General features: G+C 32.8%; 1 protein-coding gene across 1 annotated transcript; it reads left to right on the top strand.

Moving 5' to 3' along the window:
* The first annotated feature begins 18,061 nt into the window (after positions 1 to 18,061).
* Positions 18,062 to 19,652, top strand: LOC131145603 (protein JINGUBANG). Its single transcript, XM_058094775.1, has one exon. The coding sequence runs from the start codon at positions 18,070 to 18,072 to the stop codon at positions 19,333 to 19,335; it is 1,266 nt and encodes a 421-aa protein (XP_057950758.1). The 5' UTR covers positions 18,062 to 18,069; the 3' UTR covers positions 19,336 to 19,652.
* The last annotated feature ends 3,555 nt before the right edge of the window (positions 19,653 to 23,207 follow it).

Genomic DNA, 23,207 nt, shown 5'->3' with positions numbered 1-23,207 from the left:
TCACCTAAGTCACAAACTCATCACTCATAGTTTTTAAAGTCAAAACAAAGAGTTTGTTAAACAAATCCTAAACTCAAATATGTTTTTAAAGGAACAAGTTTTCAACATCTTGATGTTTTGAAAATTTTCATACTTGGTCTCGGTTTTGTCAAAACATGGTTAATGTTCTAAAGGTTCAAAGAAAGTAAAGTATATTTTCAATAAAGGACATACAAGTTTATAAGATATCAAAATAGCTTTTCAAATGTGTTTTTATTAATAAGATATCTAATATTCAAGGGGAAACTCATTTGGACAAGTATTAAACTTTATTAGACTTAATATATTTCATATACTTTTTTCCAAGAATGTATTAGGTCATCAAAAGGCTTTTTGATAAGGAAAAATCAAGCAATCGTCTTTTAACGTAGTGCAGCCTTGAGTCCTGAACACCTTTCGGTATTTGGGGCATAACTTTCGCTTGAAAAGTCCAAATAGGACAATCTTGGTGTCTATGGAAAGATAAAATAAAATTTCATAATTTTTGTATTGATGACTTTTCCTGATTTGGGGTAATCGTTGACATATGCAGGAAACCGTCATCGGTTTTAGAGAGCCCAGAAAAACTATTGACGGTTGGGGTTGGGGACGGTGACAGAAGACCAACGGGCAAAAAATAGTTAGTTTTCAAAATAGATTTTTAATAAAACCCCCCAATGTCCATAAAATGGCTAGTAGCCCATTTTTGCCTATAAATACAAGTTCTTAGACTTGTTTAAGAAGGTTTTTGATTATTTTTTATCATATTTGTGAAAAATATCTCTAAATCAGAAACCTAGCACTTTGCGCTTACATTTTAGTTATTCGTTCACAAAGTGCTTAATCCTCTCTCACTCAGTGATCTTGTGTGAATCATTCCTTGAGAGATAAGAGTGAGGATTTGATTATATTTCATATCAGCTCATTTTGAGGAGCATTTCTTTGTATATCATCTTTGTTGTAAAGGTTGTTTGTGAACTGAACTTACAAGGCATCTTGGTGATACTTGTGGTTCTTCGTGAGCATGGTAGGGATTTGTTCCCGAGTGTAGGGATTTGTTATCGAGTTGTAAGGCTTCTCCGCCGGTGAAGATATCATGGTAGATTGTTGAATCCTTGGCTTGGTGCTAAGGCATGGACGTAGGCTTGGTGCCGAACCACGTAAAAATACCGGTGTTATTCTTTCTCTCCCTTACACTATTTACTTTATATCTTATGCATGATTTATATTTATATTGTGATATAATTGCTTGAATCTTGCCAAGAGATTTTATTTTGTAGAGAAATTTAATATACGTGACAAGAGTCCATTCACCCCCCCCCCCTTTTGAATCTAGTGTATACTCCTAGGGCTGGGACGCCATATCTAATAAGTGGTATGAGAGTGAGGTGCTTGCATTTTTTAAAGTAAAACCCAGAGCGTAAAGATCAAATGGTGTGTTCGGTGAACACCCATTTTCCCTAGGACAATCCATTTATCAACCACCAAGACTCGAAAGCATAAACTACCTCACATGGAAAAATCAAATGATTGTTTTCGTTCAATCATGTGATCTAGATTTGTGGAAGATCATCTCAAATGGAGACTTCTATTTTATAAATAAAAATGAAAAGAATGAAGATATTTCGAAGTCTTTGAAGGAGCTTTCAATAAGCGAAAAGAGGTTAGTTGAATTGAATTTTGAAAGTCTTATTTGCGAATGCAAAACCGCAAAAGAAATGTGGGATGTACTTGAAAACATCTATGAAAACACATCTCAAAATGAACAATCAAAAATATGCATGTTAGTTAGAGAATATGAGATACTCAAATTAAATGAAGGTGAAGAAATTTCATCCATGCTCACTTGGTTAACACACCTCATAAACAACTTGAAAGAACTTGGTAGAATTTATTCATTAGAAGATTATATTCAAAAAATTCTCCAATCTTTACCCAAGCCATCAATGACCATTGAAGAAGTAAGAAATCTTGAAAAACCTAAGATAGAAAATGGCCTTGCCTTAGATTCATTTTGTGCTAATCACCAAGAAATAGATGAGGATAGTGGGGATGATATTGTATTCTTCATGACAGAACTTAAGAAACTTTTAAGAAAGAGAATGGAACAAAAAGAAAGAGAAGAGTCATGCATTGAATGCTGTAATTGCAATAACTCTAGGCATGACATAATAAATTGCCCCCTAAATCAAAATGAAGGAAATTTTCTAAATGGGAATCATAATGCCATGAATGGTGCTACTTGGGATGAAATCGATGTATTAGCCACTGATGATGAAAATGAGAAAAAAACACATCCTTGCTTCATGGCAAACGTACAAGAAGAGGAAGTAGGTTCGGATGATGATGAGGATTATTATGCTCCTTCCTATGATGAATTAGTAAATAATTTTGCTAAATTACTTGAATTAGTCTTAGTAAAAAGGAAGAACAAAAATACTAAGAAAGAGCTTGCTTTGTTTAAACAAAGTGAATTCTCTTTGAAAGAAGAAAATGAATCCCTTAAAAGGAAAAATGAAGAGTTTGTTGAAAATACTTAAGAAGAGCATGAGGCTTTAAAAGTAAAGATATAAAATTTGGAAGGAAAATTGTCAAAATGTAAACAAAAATAACCTTGTCTTTGTTCTACCTTGGAAGAAGAAAATTTCTCTTTAAAAAATAAAAATAAGAAGCTTATTGAAAAAGTTTAAAAAGATATGAAATCTTTCAAGAAGAAGTAGGAAATTTGAAAAATCAAATTGAAAATATTTTAGAAGAAAATACTCTCTTGAAAAAGAAAATTGAAAATCATAGTAAAACCATAAGAGGAAAAGAAGACTCAAATAAATTCTTGGGAGTCAAAAGAAATAGTTTTTACAAAAAGAATTTTAAGTTCTCTTATAAATCACATGGTTATGCCTCATCAAACAAAATAGAGCTAATAAGTCAAAACCCTTATACACAAACAAAATTTGTTTATATTATGAAAGAAATGGTCACATACAATATTTTTGTCCTTATAGAGGAGCTAGAGGCAAACGAAGGAAAATGGAATGGGTAGTGAAGAAAAATCTATTGACACCCAAGGAAGAATGGGTACCCAAAGGAAACACGTGATTCTTGAATTATTTCCTTAGAACCTAGGATTAGGAATTAGAACTTAGGTAGATTTAACCTAGGAGAAATGGTTTAAGTATTGATCAAGTGAATTGTCATTGTGATAAATTAGAAACACTTATTTTTTTTATTAGAGCTCAAAATGTGAAAATACCAGTTTTTTGATTTATTTAAATTATTTTGCTGGAAATTTTTGAAGTATCATGCCAGTATTGATGAGTTGACGTTATAAAACCAATGTGATGCTTTAATTATGTATATGTCATTATCAATTGGTTTCTTGTTGAAAATGTTGGCTATTGGTTATGAGATGAAATAGCATGTACTCCAAGCTTATTAAATGGAAAGACTGTGTTTTTCTTCATGAGAATTACTAAGGTTTTGAATTTTTATTCAAAATCATGCTATGATTTGTTTTAATGATATATACTTTGTTTAAATACATAGTAGAATATCCAAACATAACATTCATAAAATGGACTTTTGTAAAGATAATCATCACAACAAATGGTATTCAAATAAAGCATCATCGTAAGCATATATTATGTTTAAAGAATACCTTCCCAATTAGTGGCAAATTAGGAGAACTTGTCTCCTATTTTCTAAAGAGCATTGTCAAATAAAGCCAACTTTACATCTACATGCTCTTTGCCAAGTTGTTAGGACATATTTACCATGCTTAAATTACAAGCATAAATATTTTGTGCTTAATTTGAAAATGTCTATTTTTTAATGATCATTGAATGCTTGATCCAACAACAAATGGTATAATTTCTTAGAAATCATCATTCATGTCTAAGTAAGGAAGCCAATCTAGGCTCTTCTAATGTTAGGGTTTAGCACCCAAAAATTTGGTATATGTGTCTAGCACACACTCACCTCACCACCATGGATTCAAATCTTAAGGGGAAGAAATTATTTTAGATAAATGATTATGTACCTCTCTTTTCGATGATGATCAAAGGGGGAGAAGTTTTGTGGTGTTATATCTTTGGTGTTATATATATGGGGGAGAAATGTAAATGTATGTGGGGTAGAATGAATTGCATGATTTAGCTCCAATGCATAAGACAACCTTCATAGTTGAATGTTTTTATGACTTACATGCATATAGTAAGGGGGAGCATATTTTAGTATCATTATAGAATATGCATATTTTGAGGGAGAGTTTTAAAAAATACCCTACAAAGAACAACAATGGTTTGCCATCATCAAAAAGCAGGGAGAATGTTAGCCTTAGAGGTTATGTAAGCTTAATCGTCATACTTCGATGATAACAATCCATTAGTGGTTCTAGGTGAACTTATCTTTGCAAAATAAGCTAAGTAAGTCAAATTCAAGTGTAAAGATTAAGTATAGTAATAGGTTAGACATCATCAAAAAGTGAGAGGTTGTTAGCCTTGGTAGGCTACATAATCATATTTATGTGTTTTGATGATATTAATTTATTTGTGGTTCCAAGTATTTCTTATCTTTGCAGATTATGTTTAGTATAGGTTCCAATGACGAATTCACGAAGTACTGGATCAAAGGCAAAGATCGAATCGAGTTGACATCGAGTAGGAAGATAAAATGGACACATACTTGGAAGAACCTAAACAAGACCAAAGGAAACTTAAATGCATGATTTCTGAGCAAGAGTTGAGCAAATGCATGCATACTAGGACGCATGAGTTTATAGGATTTCACTTAAGTCACAAACTCATTACTCATGGTTTTCAAAGTCAAAACAAAGAGTGTGTCAAACAAATCATAAACTCAAATATGTTTTCAAAGGGACAAGTTTTAAACATTTTGGTGTTTTGAACATTTTCATACTTGGTACCGATTTTGTCAAAACATGGTCAATGTCCTGAAGATTCAAAGAAAGTAAAGTATATTTTCAATAAAGGACATACAAGTATATAAGATATCAAAATAATTTTTCAAATGAGTTTTTATTAACATCGTATATTCAAGGGGAAACCCATTTGGACAAGTGTGAAACTTTATTAGACTTAATATATTTCATATACTTTTGTCCAAAAATGTTTTAAGTCATCGAAAGACTTTTTGACAAGGAAAAACCAAGCAAAGAAAAGTCCAAATAGGACGATCTTGGTGTCTATGGAAAACTAATAAAAAATCTCACAACTTTCGTGCTGATGACTTTTTCTGATTTGGCATAATCGTCGACATATGTAGAAAATCGTCGAAGGTTTCAGAGAGCCCAAAAAAACCGTTGACAATTTGGGACGATGACAGAACGCCAATGGGGAAAAAACAGACAGTTTTTAAAATATTTTTTTAATAAAACCCCCGATCAGCCATAAAACGGCTAGTAGCCTATTTTTGCACTTGCATTTTAGTTATTCATTCACAAGGTGCTCAATTCTCTTTTATTCGTTGATCTTGTGTGAATCATTCCTTGAGAGATAAGAGTGAGGATTTGATTGTATTTCATATCAACTCATTTTGAGGAGCATTTCTTTGTATATCATCTTCATTGTAAAGGTTCTTTGTGAACCAACTTTGTCAAGGTTCTTTATGAACCAAACTTACAAGACATCTTGGTGATTCTTGTGGCTTTTGGTGAGCGTGGTAGGGCTTTGTTCCCGAGTTGTAATGCTTCTCCGCCGGTGAAGGAGATCATAGAGGATTGTGGAATCCTTGACTTGGTGCTAAGGCGTAAACTTAGGCTTGATGCCGAACCGCATAAAAATACCGGTGTTGTTCTTTCTCTCACTTATACTCTTTACTTTATATCTTGTACATGATTTATATTTATATTGTGATATAATTACTTGAATCTTATTAAGATATTTTATTTTGTAGAGAAATTTAATATACGCGATAAGAGTCCATTCACCGCCCCCCTTTGACTCTAGTGTATACTCCCAAGGCTGGGACACCGTATCTAAGAGAGAGTTACTCTCCTCCAGACTATTGTGCAAAATTGGTCCTTGCTTGCTCTGATAATTTTGTTAAATTTCCTTCTTTGATATTATTTCATTGTATAGACTACTTTCCATTTGCCTATGGGTAGTGTTTTATTTTAATGACACTACTCTTTTATTCCAAAAGTGAGCACTTGATAATTGGTAGTCCGAATATTTTTGCCACATGATAAGTTCTCCCCTTCACTTCTCAATCACTCAAAATTTCAAATTAGATGTGAGAAAATAGGTACAAAAGATTAGAATGAGCTGTTGGCCTTTGGGAATATCATTAGATAACATAGGACTAGTAGCCTACTTTGTCCTCGCAGCCTACCCATCTTTTAGCATCTAATCTGCTTACCTTTTGCCACTCAGAATCTATGAATGAAAGACACACATCACTGTTCACCCATTTTCCATTACATGAGGAGAAGGGCAGTTTTTCAACTAAATCATAATTAATACTAGGGGACAAGTTAGGCTGAAGGAGGGATTTATAGGCATTAGGTCTACTAATGCTATGCTTAATTTGGTGTTTAACAATAAAAAAGCAGAGGGACAGTGTAAAAGAGAGGTTAAGGGTCCATAAGTCAGTCATTGTTAATTAAGAAATATTGGACCCAATTCCCAATTTTATAGATATAAAAGGGATAGACATAAGACTTTTTGGCTTGGGAGAAATATTTTTTATAATTTTCTTTTGTTTGGTAGTATGTATAATATAGTATAATATAACATATATTTATCAACTTTATTTATAAAATAAGGGTTAATTTCGATCAAAGTTTTTAGTTGAGAAATGGAGAAAAAAATAGAAGGGAAATTTATTTTTCATCATATTTATCTCTATATCAAATATCAAAATTTGTTCTCATAGGAATAAAAATTAAGAAAAATCCAACATTAAAGCTATTAAAATCTAATTTTTTAATATTAATTTGATATATTTTTTCATTTTCTTTCATGTTTTTCTTTTATAACTACATATGATAAAGTGAAATATTTATTATTTTTCTTTCCTTTTTTCAATATTATTCAAATTGCAAATGAATAAAAAAAAGCATTTTACAAGTAAGCAAAGAAAATTACATTTTTAGCTCTCCTATATTCCATCGAAACTTCTTTTCATTTCAATCCATTAAAATAAAATTGTTTCCTAATCATGTGAGGTAAGGATGACACTTTTTTAGTGTAAGGTGTTGAGAATTCCACTTGTGAAGTTTGTCCCACATTAGAAAAAGTGAGTATTTGATAGGTGCTTATATACATGGTGTAACCCAAAACCCAATAGGCTTAAACTTTTGGGATAAGTTGATGCACACCCATATGTATCGAATATACCTTTAGACTCCTCCCGTGCTAACAAGTGGTATTAGAGCCAACAGTTCATAATGCTGGGTGTGGGAGTGTGTGATCAAGGTTAAGAAGGATCATCTAAGCTGTCAAAATATATCCAAATTGGGTCAAGACGTGGGAGGTAGGATTGGTTTGGAGGCGTCATTTGAAATACAATCCGAGACACGTAAGATAGCCCACTTGAGCAAGCTGTTGGAGAATTTGTCTCATAAGAAAGAAGATGACTTCTGTTCAAGGGGGAGCAGTTGGCATTCACATGTGGTGGAGCTTCCGTTCAAGGGGGAGGAGTCGGAATTCACAAGTGAGAGGGAGATTGTTGAGAATTCCACTAATGAAGTTTGTTGCACATTGAAAAAAGTGAGTATTTGATGAGTTCTTATATACATGGTGTAGTCCAAGACCCAATAGGCTTAAGTTTTTGGGTTAAGTTGGTATTCACTCATGTATATCAAGCATACCTTTGGACTCCTCCGGTGCTAACACAATGAACCAAATAAAAAATAAGTCTAAATATTGATATAATCGCACATAGTTAAAGCACGACTAAAATGATTTGATACCATTGCTTTACTTTTCTATGATTTATTATTTGATAATTGTAGGATTGACCCAATTTCTAAATAGATATTGAAAGGAGATACCAACCCGTCTTTTGGCTTGGACATTATTAGGAAACAACTTTATTTTAAAAACAAAAGATAGAGTAGTATACAAATGAAGAGGAAAGTAATGAGTTAGTCCCTATGCTATTAATCTATTTTAATGCCTATATTATCAATTAGTTCAAATAAGAACTCACATTTACTAATTTTTTGTAATTGGTTTTGTCATATGAGAGCCAAAAGCTCAATGAGATCGAGGGGCGCTTTTGATAAAGGCATGTAGGCATAGCTCCACAGAGAAGCAGTCAAGCAAGGTTTCTTCAGCCTTCGTGAGCTAAGCTCATAGTCCGCGTAGGGCGAGGGACATACGGGGGTTAGACAGCAAAGCACTTCACTCGCTTTAGATCCTGATTAATTCTAAAATTTTTAGTGAATCTTAATAAAACTTCTTACATATATAAAATGTGGACTTGATATTATACACTGTATCACTATCATTCATATTAAACTTATCGTTAAAAAAAATCTTAAAATATTTTATTTGTCATAAAGTAGTTATCACTTCAAGAATATAATTCATATAAAAATAAATTCAAAAACAATAAATATTTTTTTCCATCACGAGCAATAGTTGGACCACAATGAGCTGATTGATCTTCCCAAGTGGAAGGACTTTCCATTAATTTTAATTTTTCAATTCATAATCATTAAATTAGCTTAGATAATAACCTTAACTAAATAAAATGAATAGGTATAAGTCCTTAGTTGTACAAATTTAAAGTATAAGAACTAAAATAAATTTTAACTAACCCCATATTTGGAAAGGTCTTAAATTTGAAGTTGTATTGAATTTGAATAAGATGATGTATGAAATTTGTCCGAATCTACTCAAATCCAAATTTAATGTCTGAAACCCACGCTCCAAACTCAACCTAAAAACATAAGGACAAGCTTATCATTTCACTCTACAAATGAATAAAGAAAAAAAAATTTTAACCATCCTATATTCCATTGAAACTTATTTTCCTTCTAATCAAACAAAACCCAAAATGACTTTTCTATAAGCTAAGGGAAAAACTCATTAAGTAGATGTTGCATACCTACCTTAGTTAACTATCCTACCAATTTTTTAAGATCAGTTCTATGATAGTATACAAAATATAAAATAAAATTAGTATAAGAATCAATTTATCATCCATTTGGTTTACCAAGTAATAAACATATTAGACCAAATTTGGTATTCTTCTAAAAAAAAAAAAAATTCATAAACTTGTATACTATACAAAGAATAATAACATATATTTTAAAACAATCAATGCACCTAAATTTTTTTTTACTAAAAGAGGGCGGCACCTCTATTTATTTATTAATATACTCTTACTTTTAACGGAGGAATACCGTGGTTATAAGATAAAACAAAAGGGAGAATACAGAAAAACCTTCCCAAAAACCAACACCAGCAACCAACCAAATTAGGATAACAAAATTAAACATAACTAACAAAAAAGATTAAAAAAAAAAATATACAACTGAAAATTATTAATCTAGTAAAACGAATTTTAATTGAATCCTCTTTCATAATATTGGTATTAGTAATAGTAAGTCAATTTTTATTCTCTCTTGAAAAATACAAAATTGTTTCTTAATCATGTGGACTAATATCAATACTTTTTCTATGCAAAAATGTCATTAATTACTGGGATCCTATATATTAGGACTCACATGTTGGATTAATAAAATAAATTTAAATAGTAATAAATAAACATTATTAAAGAGCAATTAAAATTATTTGATATCATCTTTACATCGAAATATTCTTTTTATGCCCTAAATTCTATCATAAAGAAGAAACAAAGAAGGAATAGTTGGCAATTACCCCCTAGGATATGTAGCCTAACCTATATGACACAAAAGGCACAACTATAGTGCCCCATTTCCCAATACGAAGAAAAGAAATTGGGAAATTGATGAAACAAGATGGAGCATTATTGAAGATGAAAGCATTAAATTTGGGAAATGGGAAGGGAAGGATTGCATAGGAAAGAGACATCAATGGTTTTGCTTGAATGTTTGATTTGTTTGCTTGGCTGATTGTTGTTTGGGGCAGTGGACTTGTTAGGTGAGAGGCAAGGTGTCACTCTATGCTCAAGTAGATGGGTACTTAGCATTGGATGTGTTGTCCTTTTGTTTTGTATTTTTTTTTTTTATGTTTTGTTTTTTTTTTTTTTCTAATTACTTGTTTGACAATAAAATATTGGATAAAATTTAACAACACCCGCTCACTTTTTAAAATATGACACTTCACGCCTTGAGTTTTTTAAAACTATCATAAAATCCACTAAGGTTTAATTTAATAGACAAAATAAACCTTTCCACTCAATTTTGGTAAGATAAATTTTTAAAAAATGCCATTAATTTAATAATTTAAATTATAAAAATTTCTCAGTTAATTGTATATGTTTTGGAAATTGAACTTATAAGTGAATCGAACACCTAACACTTAAATCGGATCAATTAGTTGACATAAACATGACAACATAATTAAATTATTGTTTTAAAAAAATAAAATTATAAAAAATAAATAACACTAATACTTCGAAAAAAACTTAAATAATTATACTATTATAAGAAATATTTGCTCTATACATTTCATGAAAATTGTTAGTCTAAGTGAGTACATGATCCTATTGTTGTATTTTGATGATAACGACCCATTAGTGGTTCTTAATTAAACTAATCTTTACATACTAAGTTGTGGCAGGTATAAGTGGCGAAATCACACCAATACAAGTTTTGTGTAAAGATCAAGCCAACATTCTCATAGGCAAAGATCAAGTGGACAAACAAATAGGCAAAGATCAAGAGGACACTCAATCAAAAAGCAAATATAAAGTCATATGTATAATGATGAGTGTTTGAAGTAGTGTTTATTGTAACTCTTGTAGTTCTGATTCGAACAAGGTTATTTAGTAAGAGTTGAGCAAATTGTATGTGCATACTAGTTCGTAATAGTATATAGGATATCACTGAGTCATAAGTTCAGTACTTATGAGTTTTCAAAGTCAAAACAAGAGTTTTATAAAAATATCTTTTACTCAAAAGTATTTTTATATAGGATAAGTTTTAAATCATATTAGTGTTATAATCTTTTAAAGATTTGATCCTGGTTAGGTTTAAAACCTCATTTATGCACCACTCAAATTCCTCTCTCGAATTTCTTGAAATACCCTTCAGTATTTGGAGCATAACTTTTGCTAGAGAACTCCAAAAATGGCGATCTTGATATCTACGTAAAGTAAAGAAAAAATTCCACAACTTTCGCATTGAATATTTTCACAAATGAGAAGGTTTAGATAATGAACAATCAGGACAAACTGTCGACAGTTTGGCTAGGTGCATCGACGGTTTTAGGCAAAGAGCTGAATGGTTTTCTTGTGTGAGGAAATCATTGATGGTTTAGGAAAATCATCGGCGGTCTGCATCAGGTTCTGATCCTCAACGACCATAGAACGACTAGTTTTCAAAGTAAACAAATATTTTATTAAGCCAACGACTATATAACGGGTAGTAGCCCAATTTGCCTATAAATACAAGTCCAAAGACTTGTTTAAAGATTGATCTTAGTTATTAACATCTTTAGAATATCATTCACAAGCACTTTGCATTTAGTTCATCATCTCAAGTGCTCTGCTCTCTAATCTTGTGTTGATTCATTACTTGAGAGATTTGTGTAAGGTTTGTGTTGTATCAAATATCTGTTTATTTAAGGAGCTTTGTTTGTAATTCTTTTTCATCTTGTAAGGGTTCTTTGTGAACCAATTGTTACAGAGATTGGTTACCTTGTTTGGGCTTTTTGTGAGCAATAGGGATTGGTTCTAGTGTGAAGGTTCTTGGTGAACCAGATTGCAAAGGTTCTTGCTGAACCTTGCTGAAAGGCTTTGGGTAAGCAACGTGTAAATGCTTTTTCGCCGGTGAAGGAGGTTGATAGTGGATGGAGAATCCTTGAGTGTGTCTTAAGGCGTGGACGTAGGCAAGGGGCTGAATCATGTTAATATCATTTATCAAGCTTCTCTTCCCTATACTCTTTAATTTACATCTTGTGCATGATTTATATTCTTTATATTGTGATATAATTGCTTGTATCTTGCCAAGATTTATCATTTTGTAGAGGAAAGCCTAAATACGAAAAAGAGTCCATTCACCCTACCTCTAGACTTGACTCTAGGACCAACAAGTGGTATCAGAGTAAGGCACTTACATTATCGGAGTAATTTCCAAAGTGAAAAGATCAATGGAGTTTAGGGTAAATACTTTTTTCCTAAGGACAATCCATAGACAGGCAACCATGGTTCAATGGCAACAACTATCTAGCATGGAAGAATCGAATGGCCATCTTCATTCAGTCACATGATCTGAGATGTGGCAGGTCATTACAAAGGGAGATTTCATCTTCAACAACGATAAATTAAAGGAACCGAAATCAATAGAAAAGATGTCAACCACGGAAAAAAGGTTATTACAACTTAATTTTAAAACCAAAAATTTTCTTTACTGTGCTTTGAGTGATGATGAATATAATCGTATTTGTGGATGTGAAATCGCAAAAGAAATATGGGATAAGCTCGAAGTTACATATGAAGGTACAACCCAAGTTAAGAAGTCCAAAATATACAAGCTAGTTAATGAGTATGAAATGTTTAAAATGGATGAGGGAGAATCAATCACATCCATGTTTACTCGGTTCACACACATCACAAATGGATTAAAAGAACTCGATAGAACTTATTCTATGGAGGATAATGTACAAAAAGTTCTTCGATCTTTACCTGAGTCATGACATGGTAAATCAACCGCTATTAAGGAAGCAAATGATCTAACCAAAGTCACACTTGATGAGTTAATTGGGTTATTTACGACCTATGAAATTAAGAAAAACATGACTTTGGATCTTGAGAAGCCTAGGAAGGATATAGGTATTGCATTAAAATAATATAGTTCAAAATACAAAGAAATGCTAGAAGAAGATGAAGATAGTGAGGATGATATAAAATCACTCACAAGAAAATTTAGGAAACTCCTTGTTGACCTAAAAAGGCTTACAGATCTTATTTTTATGATAACAAATCAAAAAAACTTAACATATTTGGTTTAGTGATGTTTCAGGATTCAAGTATGCGAATACAAGATCAAGTGCTTACAAGTGTTATTGAAAGCTTATACTTCAAGAAAGAATGATCTTATAAAGCTATAGACTATTGAAGCTTGAAATCAAGCCATACTTGAAGAAAAGAAGCTATACATGAAGACTTTGTGATTAGAAAAGTCATAGTCTTTAAGAAGTCTCATGTAACTACTTCGTAAAATTTCAATATAAATGGTTGAAGCTCTTAGGATTCAATATTGACTTAGAGACCTAATTTTAAAAAATCTAGAAAATGATTTTAAATTAAGTCTCATATAAGTTTTTCAAAAATTGAAGGTTTAACGTATTGAATAAACAATATTTTTGGAAAGATGCAAGCTTAAGTGACTGACCATATTGGATCAAGCGACTGACATATTCTATGCTAAATGAATTGAGCAAACAGAATAGTATCAGGAGACAGACCATACTTGATCAGACGACTGACATTTTATGCTAATAAAAAATAAATAGATAGAATAGCATCAGGCGACTGACCTCTCAGGATCAGGTGACTGACCTCATTCTTTGTTTGAAATTTTTTTGATTTATAAAGGCATAGGCGACTGACCTCAATAATTCAATCAACTGACCTTTGATTATTTAAATTTAAAACAACAAGGGAATGTTTCCAAAATTGATTACTTGGACCCCAAACAATGAGAAAACTTGGGAAACACACCAAGTAACTTGGGGAATATGAAAATTACTCTTTAAAACTCTATTAATACAATTTGATTTCAAGAATTACATACCCAACAATCAATAGCAATCAACATCCAAACTTACACTCATATGGATAAATCCACGATGATATATATCTAAGCTTCAAAATCTTCATATTGATTAATTGTTGAAGTATATTTTAATTTTAACGGTACTAATAGGCTCTTTTGAGAGTGTTTCTTGTACACAAAAGTGTTCTTGTATCTCTTGTTGTTTTTTACGATTCAGGGGATTGAATCGTTGGACTAACGAGAGAGGATTCTCATTAGAGAGGGAACTAGACCTGAGAAGGAAAGAGGTTGTAACTTTGACCTAAAAAGAATGTTGGATTCCTTACAACAATTGCCTGAGGCAAGGACATAGGCCTTGAGCCGAACCTTGTAAAAATCTGGTGTCTCGCTCTCTTCCCTACTATCTTTAATTTTCTACATATATAAATTGCGTAGATGCTTACTTAATTGCTGGAAATTTGCTATTGGGAATTGCGGAAACCTTAATTAAAGGGAGTATGTTGATTGATAAATATCAAAACTCATTAACTTATTGATTAGTTACATACTTAAATTCAAAGTAATTTATTTGATATCAAAGTCTAAATTTTGGAAGCTTGCTAAAATTTTTATTTTGTTTTATATTGTAAAATCAAGCTTACCTTGTTGATTGAACTGACATATTCAAAAGTTAAATTGATTTTGATTTTGAATATTAAGAAAACCTGAGAATTTAACCAAGCTAGTCTTTAAAATAAAATATTGAACTTGGTATGATTATTGATTAAAGTTCAAAGGATTATTGATCGTTATCTTTGTGTTTGTGTGACTGTTGAAAAGATGATTTGCTAGGATTAACACTTAACTAAAGGAACTTGTAAAACAAAGAGTTTGCAAAGAAATTTTTAAATCCCAATTCACCCCTCCCCTTTTGGGAGTACACCTTACTTCTCACTCCTAGTAAAAAGACGATAGTTTGGTAAGCAAATTGGAAGAGAGGAAACAAGCAAAAATGATAGCATTAGGTGTTACAATTGCAAGAAAGTTGGGCATATAATAACTAATTGTCACTTGATCAAAAACAAAGGGAAATTTATAAAAGAAGATTATAATGCCATGAATGCTACTATTTGGGATGAAATTGACAGACCTTCAATCGATGATGAAGTGGAGGAAGAAGCACACTTGTACTTCATGGCCAATAAATAAGAGGAGGTAAGTGTTAGCTTTGGTGCAACCCCAAGAGCGGGGGTGAATTGGGTATTTAAAATTTATTGCTTAGGTTAATTGGATTTATCAATAGTGTAATACAGCCTAGGGTCAGTCTATGCAATCATCAAATAAATATACACGTGCAGTAAATGTAAAGTGCAGAAAGTAAATAGTACACGCAATATATTATATTATATGCAATTTCAAATAAACATACCGAGAGCCTAGTCAACCTGTTGACTTGTCAACAGTTGGGTGCCTGAGGAGTTTTGAACTCCAGGGGTTCGGTCGCCCGAGCTCTCTCAAGTTGCTTAGAAATGTTCAATTCAAGCACAATTTCACCACTCCTGTATATTATATGCTATGTGTGTGAGGGTTGGGACCTAAAGTCTTACTATGGCCTTATTGAGCTTACCATATATTCAATATGCATAATGTGCAGATAAGGTAAATAAAGACCACATCCTAAGTTACTATTACAGACTCATATTACAAATATTGATTACAATTACAAATATGAAAAGTCTTCAGGGTCTTCTAATTGTTTCAAGTGAGCTTCCTGAGGATGTTCATTTAAACCTGCACAAATACTTGACAATTATCAAATACCTGAATATTTGTCATTATCAAAACCGGGTACGACCTATAAGGTTAACATATGAGATCAAGACTTATTTTTAGATTGACAAATAACTAAGTTTGAGCTTTAATATTCAGTTTCAAGCTCAAAATCTTTTCACAAAATTAATCTCAACTTTACTTTTCAAATTATAACAGAATTGAATTTCTCAAGATTTATGTCAGCTAAGTAATAAAAACAATTCAGACTTCAGAGTTGTATCAAAAACTCAATCAACCAATCAATAAGTTAATGAACTTTGATATTTATCAATCAACGTTCTCCCTTTAATCAAGGTTTCCGCAATTCTCAATAACAAATTAATTTCTAGAAATTAAGAAAGCATTCACGCAATTTATATATATAGAAAATTAAAGAGAGTAGGGTAAGAAAAGTGACACCGTATTTTTATAAGGTTTGGTCCCTTGCTCCAAGCAAACCGCTGTGAGGATTTCCCTTCCCAACTTGTTTTATTAGGCCAAAGTTACAACCTCTCTAACAAGAATCCCCTCTCATTAGTCCAACGATCCAATCCACTAAACCGTCAAAAATCTCTCTAGCAAGAATCCCCTCTTCGCTTGTCCAATGATTCAATAACTTGAATCGTCAAAAATGAACAAAAAACGATTTGGTGTACAATGACACTCTCAAAGGAGCTGATTAGTACAACTGAATGCACAATAAATATACTTCAATTAAATATCAATAAAGAAAGAATTGAAACTCAGAAATTTATCACCGGGTTCTTTCTTAGAATTGAATTTCTTAGTAATTGAGCAATGAACCGTGTGATTTGATCAGAAAGAACTTAAGTAGAGTATTTGCAATAAGGTTTTGAAGAGTATGAACAATATAACTTGATTGCTGATTGTAATTGTTGGTGTATGAAATCTTATGGAAAAGCTTTTATTTCATGTCCCCCAAGTTGCTTTGAGTATTTCCCAAGTTATTACAAAATTTAGGGTCCAAGTAATCAAATTTGGAAACTTTTGTTCGCTATTTAAATTTGACCGTAATAAAGTTCAATCGGCTGGAAATTGTTATGCAATTGAACATGTCCTTAGGGCCCTTCAATTAAAAATATTTCCAAAAAAAATTATGTTTGTTTAATTTTTTTAACATTTGTAGATTAAAGGTAGAATTGCCTTCCCTATACAAATGTTAAAAAAACTGAAAAAAAAAAAATAATGCTTTAAATAAATATGACAATAATTTTTTCCACGATAGACCTTATTTAAAGAGCCCTAAGACACCATTTAGAATTCAAAAAATGTTAGGAAAAGGAAGAAAAAATATCAAGAAATTCTCATTTTCATGTTTGGTTATCAAGAAAAATGAGAAATAAAATAAAAAATATACCAAATTTATGAACAAATTTTAATTTTACACATCATTAATATTTGATTTTTCCTAATTAATTTGACAATATTTAATAGAGAATGAAAATATAAGGAAAAATAAGTTTCCTTCTTACTTTGCTTTCTGCTCCTTTTCCTATGTAAAATCTTTGATCCAATTAGAACCTAAGGCCCCATTTGAAATTCAAAAAATATTAGGTAAAGGAAATGAAAATATCAAGGAATTCACATTTTCATGTTTGGTTGCTAAGGAAAGTGAGAAAGAAAATTATGAATAAAAATTTAATTGTACATATTATTGATATTTAATTTTTCCTAATTTTTAGTCATATTAAAATAACTTTTTATGCTATTTTATATAGAATAAAAATACAAGGAAGAATAAGTTTCCTTCATATTTTCCTTTCCTCAAACAAAATCTTGATTCAAACGATCCCTAAGACAAACAGGGGGAAAAAAAAAAAAAAAAACTTCTTTATTTATTTCACAGGTAAATACACACACACACACACACACACACACACACACACACACACATATATATATATATATATATATATATTTTCCTCTCCCAAAAATAAAATAAAATGAAGCTTCCTAATTTTCAGAGCTTTAACTGGTGCGGAGTCTGCGGACAAAACTCATCAATAAAACAGAGGACCGATAAAAAGAAGGTGTGAAACCATATTTTTTTCAAAGTTTTATAGAATCCTAATAATTAACCTAGGTTCTAAACCTTCTTCTACCCTACTTTCACCAACTTATTAATAAGAATAAGATAAAAACAAAATGTTAAAGCAAACCAGCTTAAATAATTTCATCTGGGCCATTGGTGTCCCTTCACCTATGCCTCCACCTATGTGCCTGCCTACGAGAGAGGGGGATAGCTTGTTCTGCTAAACTACAATTCCTATCAACCGTCCAATTTTTGCTCCTTATATATGTAGTTATTTGCTAAACTTCTCTCTCTCTCTCTCTCTCTCTCTCTCAACATGGGAATGAAGCCATACCACCAACCTGGTCACTCAAATGAAGATTCTCAGGCTAACTCTAAACATCTCCACTCAGGGACATCCTCCCTCTGTGTCCAACAAACCCTCCCACCAATTTCCCCCACCTCACAACCCCACCACCAGCACCACAATGTTTCCTTCACCCACCACCACTGCATCACCAACCTCAGAGGCCACACCTCCTACATCTCCTCCCTTGCCCTTTCTGGAAAATTCCTCTACAGTGGCTCGTCAGACAACGAAATCCGATCGTGGAGCCGAAACCCCTTAAGCACAGACTTATGCGATCATGAGAGTTCAACTGATAATATAGTAGCAGTTGGAAAGGGCGCAGTAAAGTCCATCCTAGTCATAGCTGATAAGCTCTTCAGTGCTCACCAAGACCACAAAATCCGCGTCTGGAAAATCAACAGCCACAAACCTCACTCTGAGAAATACGAGCGCATTGCCACACTCCCAACATTCAGTGACCGTGCCCTCAAACTCCTAGCCCCCAAGAACCATGTCCAAATCAGAAGACACAAGAAATGCACATGGGTTCATCACGTTGACACGGTTTCTGCACTGGCGTTGTCCAGGGACGAGTCCCTCCTCTACTCCGTTTCATGGGATCGGACCATCAAAGTGTGGCAAGTTTCTGACTTCAGGTGCCTGGAATCTGTGAGAAGCGCCCATGATGATGCGATAAATGCTCTAGCATTATCAAACGACGGGCATGTTTATACAGGTTCAGCTGACAAGAAAATAAAGGTGTGGAGGAAAATCCCAGGGGAGAAGAAGCATTCTCTAGTGGCTACACTGGAGAAGAATGACTCTGGGATCAATGCATTGGTTTTGAGCACAGACGAGTTGGTTTTATACTCCGGTGGAAGTGATGGATTGATAGTTGCTTGGGAAAACAATGAAGAGGGCAACCTGGTGGCTCTGGGTGCACTAAGGGGGCATACCAACTCCATTTTGTGCTTAGCTGTGGTGTCTGATTTGGTGTGTAGTGGTTCAGCAGATAGAACTATTAGAGTTTGGAGAGGAGCTGGTAGAAGCCACTCTTGTTTGGCTGTTTTGGAAGGGCACAGGGGCCCAGTCAAGTGCCTGACAGCAGCAATTGATCATTATAAACCATCTGATTCTTCACCTTCTCATTCTTCCTCCTCTTCTTCTTCTTCTTCATCATCATCTTACTTGGTATATAGTGGTGGTTTGGACTCTGAAATTAAGATTTGGCAGATTATTGTTCCTCATATTTAGAGGATTCTTCCTCGTTTCTTTTTGCAGTTTTGTACATCATAAGGTAAGTGGATCATTCTTCCCTTTCGTTCTCCTGTTCTTTTATTATTTCTTTTCTTTCAATATTTTCTTTTATTTTTTCTTAATTGGCCCCGTCTTAAGATTAGTGTGAAGGTTTGAAACTTCTGTTCGATAAGGGAATTTTCAGCAAAGAATTTCAAAGGAGGTGGTCTAATCTAGTTAGTCAGAAGTTGAGGGCTGTAAGATGTCCAGAATGTAAATTCTAAATGATGGTGTTTGGTTTGTCAAATAAGATGATGTAGATATAATTTTCAGCACCTTCCTAATATTTGATCAGTGTGTCATCAGCAGATCAAGAACACCACAGTAACATTACTAAATAAGTTATATATTTTCATCTTCCCATCTCAATACACACGCACCCCACACAACAGGAACACAATTATTATTTTTGGATGGATGCATTAAGGTAATTCTATTGAGGCATCCATTAGAACTTCAAGAAAGAAGAGAAAAAGTTGGGGATTACTAAATAAGAGCATAACACTTACCCCACTCATGCAATTCGCATCCTTTGTTTAAAGCAATAAGAGCCCTATTTTTTACGCAAATATTAGATGAACTTTAGCACTAATTAGGAGACACAAGGCATTAAGCTTACGTATTCTCAACATCCCAACTGTCATTCTAGACTGGATTTCCATGATTCTCCAGCTTTACTCCACATCTGACTTTTGACAAAATCAGTAATCGAAGGTCTGGAGGAGGCAGATCAAAGCAAAATTCATCAGCAAATTCATAGGACAGAAAAGAAGTTCAAGAGTATGCTTGGGAATACAAATGTGGAGCAGTGGATTTGAACAAATCCTAACATAAATTTATGTTGAGAATCATTCAAATTCACAAAATTTTAAAATTCCTAGGCCCGAAATACATGTTCCCAAACACAACATTAAAAAAGTCTTGTTTTTCAATGGTAAATCACACTTTTTTTTTCTCTCTTGTGAGAAAGTGAAATTTATATTCCATTGCATCTTTCAATGAGTTTAAAAGGTTTTGCATATCAACAAAAGCGATTAGTTGCTTGTATTTATTTATACAAGCTGATTGTAACCCCCTGCCACACAGATGGCTTATTTCTTTAATAATTTATTCAAACTTGATTATTTTCCTTTTTTATTGATAGCAATGCTTAATTTTAAGATACATCTTACTTACACTTAAAAGCATCTCTGAAGTGCTGCCTCCTAGATTTGTTATTAATTCTTTTACAATATGGGCATCCAATATACATAATAGATATATATTCCACCACTGTTTAATAGAAATAAACTATTAGAAGTAGCAGTTAACATATACTTAAACAAGATATAATAATGTTTAACCCGGCCACGCATAAAAATTAGTATGAACTTGAACAATATCTAATACAAGCTGCATTTATTATTTGACTCTCAATGAAGATGATTTGCTAAGATAATTTTGTTATAACACGAAAAATAGAATTACTACTTGGTCCTAAGTAACAATTAAGGGTGATTCATGACTTTGGTGACCCCAAGGTCATGGGTTCGATACTCCCTTGAGACATTATATCGGTGAATTATCATGGGTGCGTCAATGGGCGGGTGACTTTCACTCCACAGATTTGGTGTCACACCATAGTGTCCAAAGTGGCGCGATGATAACTGGAATCTTTGGGTTGTCAAAAAAATTAATAATAATAATATGCACTCAAACAATAATTAATACAAATAGTATTTGAATCACACGGCAGTCCCCTAACGACTACCTCCACTGAGCTTTCAATATATATGATGAGTGAGGACCCGTGGAAATTTTGATGAGCCATATTGGGGTGAGAAATGAAGGTGTTTCACCGAGATAATTTTTTCATGCCAGAAAAGTGGTTCTAGACAAAAGATTTTCAAACAATGCTTCTACTTTATTCTACCTAAAATCTAATATGAGAAAAATGGGAACACCATACACTCCTCATGTCTGTACACCCTACAATGTTGGAGCAACAACAGATCAAGATTCAGAAGTGTACACAGTTGCTCAGAAGATTGGGAAGGGAGATAGAAACATGATCTTAAATTTCAACGACATTGTCGAAATTTCCAATTTCCATCACCCTCGAAATCGAAATGGCAGTGGGTTTCCGTCTTGCATAATTTTCGTCGAAAACTCAACGAGTCATCCGAAATCTCAAAATTTCAGCAAAACTTGTCGAAATTTTAACCATGAAATTTTGTTAGAATTCAAATGAGAGATTTAGGAGTGAATTGAAATTTCTCTTTTAATTTATTTTATCGAAACAAAATATTATTATAAGTGCTTTTAAAATTATATGAAAAAATAAACTTCCAGTAACATTTTATTTAACCATTAATGTCTAAATTATCATTATTTGTTTATTAAAAAATATTTAGATGATTTATAAATTGCATTTGTATTAACTCAATATGTTTAATGCAAATTATCTCATAAATATATTTGATAGATATACTATTTTACAACTTTTCTACATCATACAAAACATAAATGTATTTAATTTGTTATATATTAGTCCTAAAACTTATATTATTATGTTTGTCAACCATTTCTAAAGCTCCATGCTTTAGTACTAATTTTTGTTATTTTTTCAAATTGAAATCAAAATTGATATTCAACACATGAATAATAACGAAAGGGCGCAAAGAGTATCTGCTTCCACTGTCAATTGTAATAGCACGGCATTTTAAAAAAATCATACATAAATACATAAACATACCATGAGAAAGCACCGACTGCTACAGTTGCAATGTACCAACTCCATCATAAACTACATAATTTTGGAGGGGAGAGATGGGGAAAAATACACTCTGATTTATCTATTTAACAAAACAAAAAGATGTCATAAAAGGGTAACATTAACATTAATTATGCCTTTCTTCTTAAAAAGTAAGCATAGATTTCGTACAAGGACACCATGGAAGTATGATATTATACTAATGTATCACAGTACATATCTTTGACTATGTTTTGTTAGAAGCCTCCACCATTTGACCCATTCAACTATTTACAAATGGGAATGAAGTTAGGTAAAACGTATTTTTTCAATGCAATCATGATTTCAACCTAACTATTTTTTTCCCCTCATATTCTCCTTCTTATTACGTGAGGAATATTGAAATGAAACTTGGTAAAACAAATTTGCGCAAGCTTCATTGAATACTCATGCAAAAGATGACCAACAATACAAGATAATACAAAAATCATGTTCTGTGCTCTGTTTCATGATTTAGACTAGTATATACATCCATTGCCATTGCCAACTATCCCTTTTAACCTAAGCCTCACATGCATAAGAACTAGCTTATTTAGGTCTATAATTTTCTATAATAAAGTTCCAAAAGATATTTGCTTCAAGCAAACCTCATGTCATAAATAGAAGGTTATGATATTTGAATTGACCAAATTTGCCATCAGGAAAAATGAAGGATTGGACTGCATTAGTAGCCCACACTAGCACCACTTGCACTCAACCATGATACCTAGGTCCACAGTGCTTGCTAGGGGTGGCAAATAGAAGGTTATGATATTTGAATTGACCAAATTTGCCATCAGGAACAATGAAGGATTGAGCTGCATTAGTAGCCCACACTAGCACCACTTGCACTCGACCATGATACCCAGGTCCATAGTGCTTGTTAGGGATGGGAAAATGGGTTGAAACCCGATAGGTGATCCGTGATCCACCCGTTTAAATTGGGTCTGGGTTTAATACAAGATGACCCGTTTTATAAACGGACCAACAAGCATTAGCCATCTGCGAGTGACGAGTCTGCATATTGGGTGGCTGGGTGCCAAGTGTCGATTGTCGTCAC

The sequence above is a fragment of the Malania oleifera genome, chromosome 13 (genome assembly GCF_029873635.1).
Source record: "Malania oleifera isolate guangnan ecotype guangnan chromosome 13, ASM2987363v1, whole genome shotgun sequence".
NCBI lineage: Eukaryota > Viridiplantae > Streptophyta > Magnoliopsida > Santalales > Ximeniaceae > Malania > Malania oleifera.
The sequence above is the reverse complement of the archived record's forward strand: the minus strand, read 5'-3'. Positions and strand labels throughout refer to the sequence as shown.

Excerpts from the sequence above, each read along its gene's own strand:
- LOC131145603 (XM_058094775.1), top strand. The coding sequence starts at position 18,070 with ATGGGAATGAAGCCATACCACCAACCTGGTCACTCAAATGAAGATTCT.